Raw genomic sequence first — 10,241 nt, forward strand, 5'->3', positions numbered from 1 at the left:
AAAATCTTGTCCAGCCATGTTGAAGTACTTGGAGAAATGTCTCCAAACTATGCTGTAGGGTCTTGTAGGAGAGGGGATTTCCAGCCAGTGCTGGCAAAGCATCCCTGCTTCAAAACAGATTTCAGAGCAAGAGAGCAAACCATATTTTCCATTAGTGCTCACCCTCCTCGCCTGGCTCCACGGAGGCATGTGGCTCTGGCATGCATCAGGTCTTGGTGATTTATTTATTTCTCTTTTCTGAGTGTTCTGGAGTGGAGCTTGTTCTCTGGTCCAGGACTCCCCCATCCAGGACAAGGCTGGCAGACCCTGGGGAAAAGGAATGGGGACAACTACCATAAGGGGAAAAAGTAGACCTCAATATTTAATCCATCTCCAAGTCAGCTTGGCAGAAATTGGGTTTTTATTTACGTGCATGTGCACATCCACGCATACAATATAAATAGTATATTATTTATAAATGCTATCATAATACCTAAATATAAATATTGTGTATTTTGCTGTAACTGCATATATCTATTTTACGTAAGGGTGTACAATAGCAGCTGTGGTGAAAGAGGCATGAATCTAAAGGGAAAGATACTAAAAGGAAAGTGAAATAGCAAAGTGCTGTGTGGATAAACTGTGACGGGGCTGCAGCCTCCTGGGAGGGATGTCTCTCTGTCCCTGAAAGTCTAAACAAACACCATGACACTAATGTGCTGCCTTCATTTATTAATCCACTGATCTATTTATTAATTGATTGCTTTTCTGCCTTTTTTTGTTTGTTTGTTTCTTTACTTTTAGTAAAGAGTACCCGGTTGTTCCCAGGAGCACAGTGAGACAAAAAGTGTCCTCGAATCACAGCCCCTTCAGTGGCGAGACCAGGGTCCTTTCTGCCTCCTCCAACCTGGGCTCCCAGTACCAGTGCGAGAACGGGGTGTCGAGCACCTCCCAGGACCTGCTACCGCCTGCCAACCCCTACCCGATCTCCCAGGAGCACAGCCAGATCTACCACTGCACCAAGAGAAAAGGTCAGGCTTTGGCTGCTCCCCACTCGCTGCTTTCCCCTTCCTAACATGACTGTCAGCGTTATTTTTGGATGTTTCCCCTCACCCACAGGCTGGGCAGTCCCAGTCTGCTTTATGGTGATGCTTGATGATGAGCAAGGGGTGAGGGTTGTGCGCTGGAGGTGGGCAGATCCCCCAGGCTGGGCAACTCATCTCACTGGTGTCAGCCTAAAACCCATCTCTGCTGCTGGGCTGGGAGCGAGCTGTTTGGATCTCAACCCGTGTTGAATCCACATCCAGCAAGATAGCTGGTCCTGGAGATAAAGATGACTTATCTGTCTCTCTAGCCCCTCAGGCAGGGTTAATCTCCAAATGGAGATACCTTGACAGCTTGGATTTTGCACAGTTTTCGACTAAGAGTCTCACAGTTGAGGGACAGCTGTCCGTATGCAGAAAGCAATTCCAGTTAAATGCTCGGTCTAATGAATGTGGCCGTGGGATTGAAAATCATGATATCCATGTTCCTTCCCCTCTGGTGCGACTGACCTGCTTTGACAGAGCTCGAGGGATCAAACTGTGAGGGCTTTACACTGACTGCTCAGCTCGTCCTGGCGTGAAGAGCCCCACGGTATCGATGGGATAATTGTTCTCGGGCAGGAGCCAGAGGTTTGCGGTCTCTCTGTTCTTCTCCCAAAGCAAGAGGAGTGCTTAGACACAGAAACACTTTCAGGACTCAGATAGCAAAAGATCAGCTCCCCCACTCCAGCCCAGACACTCAGAAGAAAATAGGGAATTTCCAGGGCTGAATGCAGCCCTATGGGGTGGGCAGGAGATTGCTGCCTACCCCTGTGCCCTTTTCTCAGGATTTAGTCTACAGGGCATGGGAAGTCTAACAGGATTCAGCATGCACCGTGGCATTTGAGTGCGCCAAGAATTTTTTCTCCAGCCCAGTAGCCTCTTTGCATAGCAGATCCTTTCCTGCTTAACTGCATGGTCCTATCAGTCAGGCACATGTCATTATTTTCAGTAATGTAACCCCTGGGGCACTGGGATGTGCAGTGTAGGCACACAGGCTGAGGTAGCGGATGCTGGGAAGCGCTGTCAGATGAGACAGGAGGGTAGTGGGAATCTCCCTCGCATCCTTGGTGAATCCCCTGCATGTTGGAACATCACGTGTGTAGTGTACAAGTACCTATGAAAAACAAAATAAGTTGATAAATCTTAATATTTTCCTGATGTGAGATTGTACCAGACAGTGGAAAATAGAGGTGTCATCTTCTGACTCCTCCAGCTGACCAGGTGACCCTCACGTATCAAAACTGTGGTCAGAAATGGTGATGCTAGACTTGAGCTGGCTGTAAAGCCAGGGAATAAGGAGCTGCAGTGGATTTCCAGTAACCCCTAAGGTCAGAGGTGGGGTGTGTGACCTTGCTACCCTTGTGCTGGTGTGGGACCATGGGTGTGAGGCTTTGGGACACAGCTGGGTTACTGCAAAACCCTGCTTTTGGTGATGGGAAGGTCACGTTGGTCCTCAGCATCCCTCAGCCTGTGATCTGTCCTCAGTGCTCCTTTGCCCTGGGAGCTGAGCTTTCACCGCTCCTCTTCCCCTTTGCAAAAACTAACCTAAACAAGCTGGCCCAAATGGCAACAAACCCTTTGGACAATCTCCGACCGCTGCATGTCCCACACCGCAGGGCAATTCATCATTCGCCTCCACATTGTAATGTGATAAGGAATCAACAGAGGTTTCCTTCCAGTTTTGGGATTCCCGCTAAGTGGTGTCTCCATGGGTGGCTTCCCTCAATCCCCCAATTATCTCACTTCCTCTTATTGTCACAAAAGAGACGACTATCTGCCCTGTATTAAGCTCCCCGGCCCCTTTTGGCCTGCAGTGGCCCTTGCGAAAGTGCTGGAGACTGGCAAAGCGAGTCCTTGTCTGTAGGGCTGATGGCCCCTCATTATCTCTATGATGGCTTGAGTGGCACAAGCAGTTAAGGGCCTTTTATCAAAGCCGCCAAATGCTTTAATCAAAGAGAAGTAACGTCCTGTCCGATACCATGGGCTTCTTCCGTGAAGCTGGATGTCTCGGGAGCCTGAGTCTCTGCTTTCCTCCCTGTGCCTTTTTCCCCCTCTCCGTGCATCTAGTAAATCGAAAACAGCCACCAGGGCTTAAAGAAAAGAAAATACAAAGTTAATGGGAAACAGAGAGCCAACATAAGCTGCCAAGCAGCTCTTTGCAAAGTGAAATTAATTAAGAAAAGAAAAAAGTCAGTAGAGATGAGCAATTCTGTTGAGATAAATCAGAACGTGATCCAAGGTTTCGTCTCACACTCAGACTGAGCGTGACACTTTCTTCTAGCACCAAGCAGGGATCTTTACTGAACTTGGGAAAATAACTTTACCTATAATATCCTCTTCTTCCTTTTCCAGCCTCTCCTTTCTAAGTAAAATATTACAAGCTTTCCCTCACAGCTCTTCTGCTTTCTTACTTTTCTGCATAACTTTTAGCAAGCCTCACTATCTAAGAAAAAATGAAAACAAGAGCGTGCTCACTTTTAATGGACCTCCGTCCATTTTCTGGGCTGGAAGTATTACTGATTTAGTTGGATCATCAACTCCCCAAACATTGACTCCTCCTCAGTCAGTTCAGGATTTATCTCAGGCAGATTATTTCCTTTTTGCAAGGCTGCAGTTATGGATAAGTGCTTGCCGGGGCAGAGGGCAATTCGACTGGCTTTGGGACCAGCTGGTGTCTGTATCTTCTGTAACAAATGCCACCACTGTTTTCCAAGATAGGCTCTTGGATCCTGCTCCCTCCAGCTTTGACATCTCATGATGTGTCTATGTATCCTCTTTAATCAGGAGGTCAAGTCTTGGTTTAGATTTGGTTAAGAATAGGTATGTATTTGAGCAACTCAAAGGCACCTTATTCAACTTCTACTTCCTTGATGACCTAAGAAGAAGACTTAGCTCTGTGGTTGGCAGTGTTGTTCTTAGCTGTCAAGTCAAGATGGATTTGCTCTGGAGATCTGATATGGAGTTACATTAGGGGGGAGCAGCAGGGCTGCGAGGGGATGTTATCTCTGAAGGCTTCTCTGTTTCAGGGAGCTGATCTCCTTCTGAGTGAGGAAGGAAGGGAGGACACATCCCAGAGCCTCAAATCTGGCAATTCCTGGTGCCTGGGTGGGAGCACGGGGTCGCAGCATTGGGAAGGACCCCAGCATGGTGCAACCGGGTCACTGCTCCAGGCACCTTCCCAACACACTGAAGGCTGGGGTATGGCAGTCCTCAAGGTGAGAATCATCCTGCGTTGTATCCCAGCTCCACGCTGAGATTGCTTATGGTACTTCACTAAAAGACTGGTCTTGAGGGGATGGATTAACTCCAATTCTGTATCCTACCATGGAGTTGCCTCAGTTCTTGATGTGGATTTTAAGGCTGCAAACAAAGACCAGTTAGAGCTTTGCTTTTTTTTCTGGTTGTTCTCCACATCTCCCTCTCTCACTGTTGTGCTTGGAGAAGCCCTAAAGGACTTACCAGCAGGCAGCTTGCTTTCTGTCTTTCATTTTAGCCCCACGTCCCAGTTAGGGTATTGGGGCTTGTTTTCCCCTGTGTTATCCTCTCCCTCAGACTTCCTGTGGACAAAAAAGCCATCTCTCTAAACCTCTGCTCCCTCCCAGCCTTACACAATCTCAACCACTTGGCAGATTTCTGGGATGCTTGTGATGCTGAACAGGAGGCGACAGGAACATCCTCTCCCCGGGGAGGTTATAAAAGTTGCCGTGTTGGCACTCTGAGGGAGAAAAGGGACGTGGCAGAATCCACTGGCTCCAACCAGTGAGAACCATATCCTTCAGCCACCTAGCTTGGACACGACCCTGCCCGTGGGGAAGAATATATCTTTCATCTCTTTCCTGCTCTGCTGAGGTTGGTGGAGATAGAACAATGCCTTTCCCCCTTCTCCACAAGAACAGGCACAAACCTCTGTGTTGAGTGAACTTATTTCTCCCTCATCCCACCCAGTTTTTCTTTCACTCAAAGAATCTGTAGGACAAAAGTCAGGTATGGGGTGTCTTATCGGAGGATGTGCTGCTCATCCTGCTCGTGTTAGGAGACGCAATGAGTTGGCCAAGCCTTGAGCTGTGCTGCAACTGGAGGTGTTTGCAGCTTGGGTAGATGCAGTGGAACGCAGGACGAGGTGGCTGCTGGGGCATCGAGGGTGAAGAAGAGCCTGCCCGCTTGGTGGGGAGATATTTAGGGGGCTGGTGTGTTCTCAGCTTTTGCTGTGCAGACACATTGCTTGTGGTGTTGTAATTTCAGCAGCTTTGTATGAACCTCCCGCTCTCCCATCAGGAGGAGCTTCCCGTGCCTCTGCAGGCAGTGCTGGCACCTCGCTGCCTCTGGAAGAGCTTCCAGCTTTTGGTGGTGGATTGTCTCTGCCCCACAACCCTTTCTGTCGTGTTCCCCCGCAAAGCGACACAGCCGTGTTGCAAACCGTGTGATTGCTGACATAACGAGCACATCTTAGGTTTCATGTCCTAGGGTGTATGTCTTGTTTGCCCTTTATGGATGCCCATTTTGGTTGAATTCATCTTCTTTTCTTTGTTGACAACACTTGTCAGCTTTGCTCACTGGTGTTGGCTATTCAGGCTCATGCTAGATTCATACTGGAAACCAGACTGGATAAAAGAACAGTGTTGGTGATAATCACCCATTGTGTCTCCCTCACAAAGTTGGGATGAACCTCCTGTAATGTCCTGGAAGTGTGGGTGAGCTTTAAAAAGTCAAACAGTTGGGTCCCATTCTTCATTGTCTTCTGTCCCAGGGAGCTGATTGTCAGAAATTGGAAAGGAGTGCTCTCCTGGTTTACACCAGGGAAGAGGTGGGCCCAAAGCACCCTGAAGTCCAGAGATGTTACATGTTTGCATTTCATTCTGGAAGACCCTAATCTTGGAATTGGGTAAATTCCATTTAAAAAGCCATTTGTGTGGTATTTACAACCCAGCTGGAAGTAGTAAATACCGGAAATCTTGGAACTGCTCATGCTCTCTCTCAAGCTCCCTCATTAGATAGATCATCAAATTCCTTGTGAGGGAGCCAGTTTCCACCCCATTCTGCAGGCTCCGTTTTCCTTGGATCCACTTCGGAGCAGCTTCTCCCGAGCACTGGCAGCTTCCCCTGCTTGGCAGAATCTTCTGCTTTTTGAGGTTTGCGCAGCATCGAGGGGCTGGTCACAAGAGCTGATTGCCACCCTTGGCTTCCAGGAATAGAATCAGAAGTGGAAGATGTTCAGCATCTCTCAGGATGGTCAGCATCTTCCAAGGGTGCCCAGCACCTCCTAGGGCTCAGTGGCAACAGGAGAAAGACAAAGAAATGCTATCAGGGAACTGACACCAAGAATCAAACCCAGAGCAGACCAGATGGTTATCTCTTATGTCCTGCTGATGCTGAGGAGGTGAGAGGACCTTCAGGAAAAGAGTAATGGCCTTGGGCCACACTGTCCAGGCTCCAGAGCAGGTGGGGATGGTTTAAACTGAAGCCTTCAGCATTGTGTGAGAGCTCTGTTTGACTCGTCCTCCTTTTGCCATTATCTTCCTTTACGATGTCTCCTTCCTACCCTCAGATCTGCTCCACATGCTGTGCGTGTGCAGGATGCGTGTGCACTTCTCCTGCTCTGTGCTGGCACTGGTCTCCTCTGTGAGGAGCGGTGGGACAATGCCAGATCAACCTAGAGAGTCTGGACTGGTATAAACCCATCAGCTGCCACAAGCTGAGGATCTCTGGTCTGCATCACCCCATCTGATGACGAAGGTGGACAGTTCTCTTCCCTCTTCAGCACTTTAAGGGTACATAGATGGGAAAATCACCAGGAAGAGGGGCCAGAGGGCAGGCAGAAGCTGTTAGGGTGGGCTGTAATCCTTCATTAGCAACTATGTCCTCTTTGGAATTGGGTACGATGTCCTTACACTTCTTAAAATCTGGAGTGATGGTGCCCTTTCCACTTATGACATCAGTGAGCCTGGCTCTAGAGAAGCCAGCAGAGCGACCACCATCACTTACAGAAGAAGAGAGGGCACCTCTAGGGTTTCCACTGAAATCTGCATTTTTTTTTTTCCTCTTCACCTGTGATGAGTTCTGGAAGCAGATCCATAACTGCGTCTCTGCCTGGCTGCGCTGCGGCAGGCAGCGAACTGTCTGATGGAAAAATCAGCAACCTCAGGTTGTAAGTCAGGCGGGTTTTTACCCAGCGGAAAAACAGAGTTTGACTATTTTGTGTTGTATATTTAAAAAAAATAAATAAAATAAACAGTCAAACCCCAAGCCAATGATTTCTAATGCCAGCAGAGTAATGCGGTTTAATGCTGAAAACTTTATTAGCAGAACAATGCTTCATTTTACAAGACATTGTTTTTCCACCCTAGTGTTCTTATTACTCACTGGTGGGTTAGGGATCCAAAACTTTTCGGTTGCCTGTAAAAACTCGAGCCCAGGCTGTACTTCCAGATGTAACTCCTGTGATGGACCCATGTTCGGGGGGGAGCTTAGAACATGAGCTTCCAGCTTTTGGCTTTCAGGGGACTGCATCCTCTCCACTGCTCGTCGGTAAAATGACTTTGGTCAGGATTAAGGAGGGTCATACACTTTTGCATCTATCTACTTACTGCTTGAGCTGTTTTAAAGATGCGATTGCATCCCTCACTCATCCCATCCTTCTTCCCATCCTTATTTAAGAGAAGGCTGAGTAGGTAGATAACTTGATTATCAGGGCTCTGCATTGCTGGGACCAGGTTTTGCCATTTTTGGTGAGAAAGCAGGAAATGGAACGGTGGCTCTCCAGCTGAATTTATGGGCAGCTGCTCTTACAAAGTCAAAGGGCACCAAGGGGAAAGTCACCGTGGCATGTACCTGAGGTTTTCTGGGGTTGTTGCAGAACAACAACAGCAGTTGTTCCAGCTGGACTTGGGAGACACCTGAGTGGGAGGAATGGGTTCTTTTACAAGCGGAGTGGGTGCGGCTTCCAGGAGAAAGTGCAGGGCTGTTTATAGCAATAAGGGTACGTGTGTGTTTACAAAAAAACAAAAGGTGCCTGCGCTGCCTGTCTGCACCTCCTGAAGGCGAGCTATTCATGCTGGAGCAGCCCAGCAACAGCACCTGTGTTTTGGCAAGTGCTTCTTGGGGGGCAGATGCTTTTAGTCCTCTTTTTTTTGTGTGTGTGTGTGTATTTTTTTTTTTTAATTTCATATTTTAGGGGTGAAAAAATTTCAGCTCAAAACATATTGGTTGAGAAAATTTGAAAAGGGCCATTTCTTGCAGTATTCTTTCAGATTTTCCCCCTGTTGAAAGGATGTAGCCAAGAAGGCTTTAAGTGAACAGGGATGTTTTTCTCCCTGCACCAGAAATCTTGTTCTTCAAGCAGCAGCAAAGTTAATCTGGGTTAGAACAAGCTCCCCTTCCCTTGCCTCACTGTCCTTAAAATCTCTTGGTGAAGCGTTCGTCCCTGGGAACTTTGCCATCCATTCCAGCAGAGCTGGATTTCATTTGATGACCCTGCGAATGAATAAATAAGCGCATATTCATTTATTCATTTTGCTTCACCCTAGAGATTTCACCTAAATTGTTTATCTCCTTCCCTCTGTTGGCCCGGGATGCTGCAGGAAACAAAGGGCTCTGCAAGCTGTGCCTTGTTGTTTCTAGCTGTGAAATTTACTTTTCTTATTTTTTTTTTTTCCTTTTTTTGTGACGCTTGGCTCCAGCACACAGCCCGGCGTGGATTTATGTGCCTCATTCCCTTGGCACAGCTAAAGACCGAAAACTCCAAATCTGATTGTCTCAACTGTGCCATCGCTGATGCTCTCCTGGGAGGATTTTTATTGTGATCTCCATTTTTGTCTCATTTACCGTGAAAGTGTGTAATTGCAAAGGCTTTTAGTCCGCAGCATCGGCTCTGAGCCTCTCTGTTGGGAGGGGGACCTCTGTTAGGTGCACTGATTGCAGGCAGATGTTAGTCCTCTGCTCAAGGAAGTGCTGTCAGCAGATGAGACGAGGAGCTCAGTGGTGTAGGGGTGCGTGGGGGGCATCATGGAGCAAGCTAAACCTCAGGGTCCCTCCAGCATCCTATAGCTTTGCTTTTCCTCCCAGAGCTCCCAGCTAAGCCCATCCCCAGCCCAGCAGACAGGACAAGACTTGGTTGTAGCAGGATCAGCTCAGATGGATTCTGAGGAAGGGGTCTGGATTTATACTGGCATAACTGAGAAATCAGCTCTGTGCAGACTGTGTCCTTGGGAAAACGAGGATTGTGGAGAGGGAGGTTCAGCCGAGGGCACAGTATTGTTGTTCACTACCAGGAGTTTTTCTTGCCCAACAGATGAGGAATGTTCCACCACCGAGCATCCCTACAAGAAACCCTACATGGAAACATCTCCGGCAGAAGAGGATCCTTTCTACAGGTCCAGTTACCCCCAGCAGCAGGGACTGAACACTTCGTACAGGACTGAATCAGCCCAGCGCCAAGCATGTATGTATGCCAGCTCCGCTCCCCCCACGGACCCCGTGCCCAGCCTAGAAGACATCAGCTGTAACACGTGGCCGAGCGTGCCGTCCTACAGCAGTTGCACAGTGTCTGCCATGCAGCCCATGGACAGGTTACCCTACCAGCATTTCTCTGCCCACTTCACCTCCGGGCCGCTGATGCCCCGGCTCAGCAGCGTGGCCAACCATACCTCCCCCCAACTAGGAGATACCCATAGCATGTTTCAGCACCAAACTTCGGTTTCTCACCAACCCATCGTCCGGCAGTGTGGACCACAAACTGGTATCCAGTCCCCTCCCAGCAGCTTACAGCCCACAGAGTTCCTGTATTCCCACGGCGTGCCTCGAACCCTTTCGCCCCATCAGTACCACTCGGTCCACGGTGTGGGCATGGTGCCAGAGTGGAGCGAGAACAGCTAACAAGGCGGTCAGGAAAGTGCAAGAGTGTTTAGCCACGAAAAACAAAAAAAGGAAAAAAAAATGGGAAAAGGAAAAGGATAAAAAATACCCTGTCGATGATAAACGCGAGAGTATTTTGCAAGACTTCTTTAACCGAATGTTCACCAGTAGCACTCGAGAGGGACGGACACTGAAACCATGGATGAAATAGTCATCGGCCTCGGTGTGACTTGCCCCCTGCCTTTCCCCCCTCCTTTTTTCTTTTGTTTCAAAAGAAAAAAATCAACAGATTGGCACACTTCTCCCTCGCCACGGTCCCCACCCAGT

At 48.5% G+C, this 10,241-nt stretch overlaps 1 protein-coding gene across 1 annotated transcript; it reads left to right on the plus strand.

Annotated features, from left to right (window-relative positions):
- Positions 1–783: 783 nt before the first annotated feature.
- Positions 784–9,945, plus strand: TBX5 (T-box 5; the record flags this gene model as incomplete). The annotated part of the gene is made up of 2 exons (XM_010081691.1): positions 784–1,010; positions 9,352–9,945. Coding segments are annotated over 2 exons (811 nt in total), but the record flags the coding sequence as incomplete, so codon positions are not given.
- Between the last annotated feature and the right edge of the window lie 296 nt (positions 9,946–10,241).

The sequence above is a fragment of the Pterocles gutturalis genome, unplaced genomic scaffold (genome assembly GCF_000699245.1).
Source record: "Pterocles gutturalis isolate BGI_N339 unplaced genomic scaffold, ASM69924v1 scaffold43514, whole genome shotgun sequence".
NCBI lineage: Eukaryota > Metazoa > Chordata > Aves > Pterocliformes > Pteroclidae > Pterocles > Pterocles gutturalis.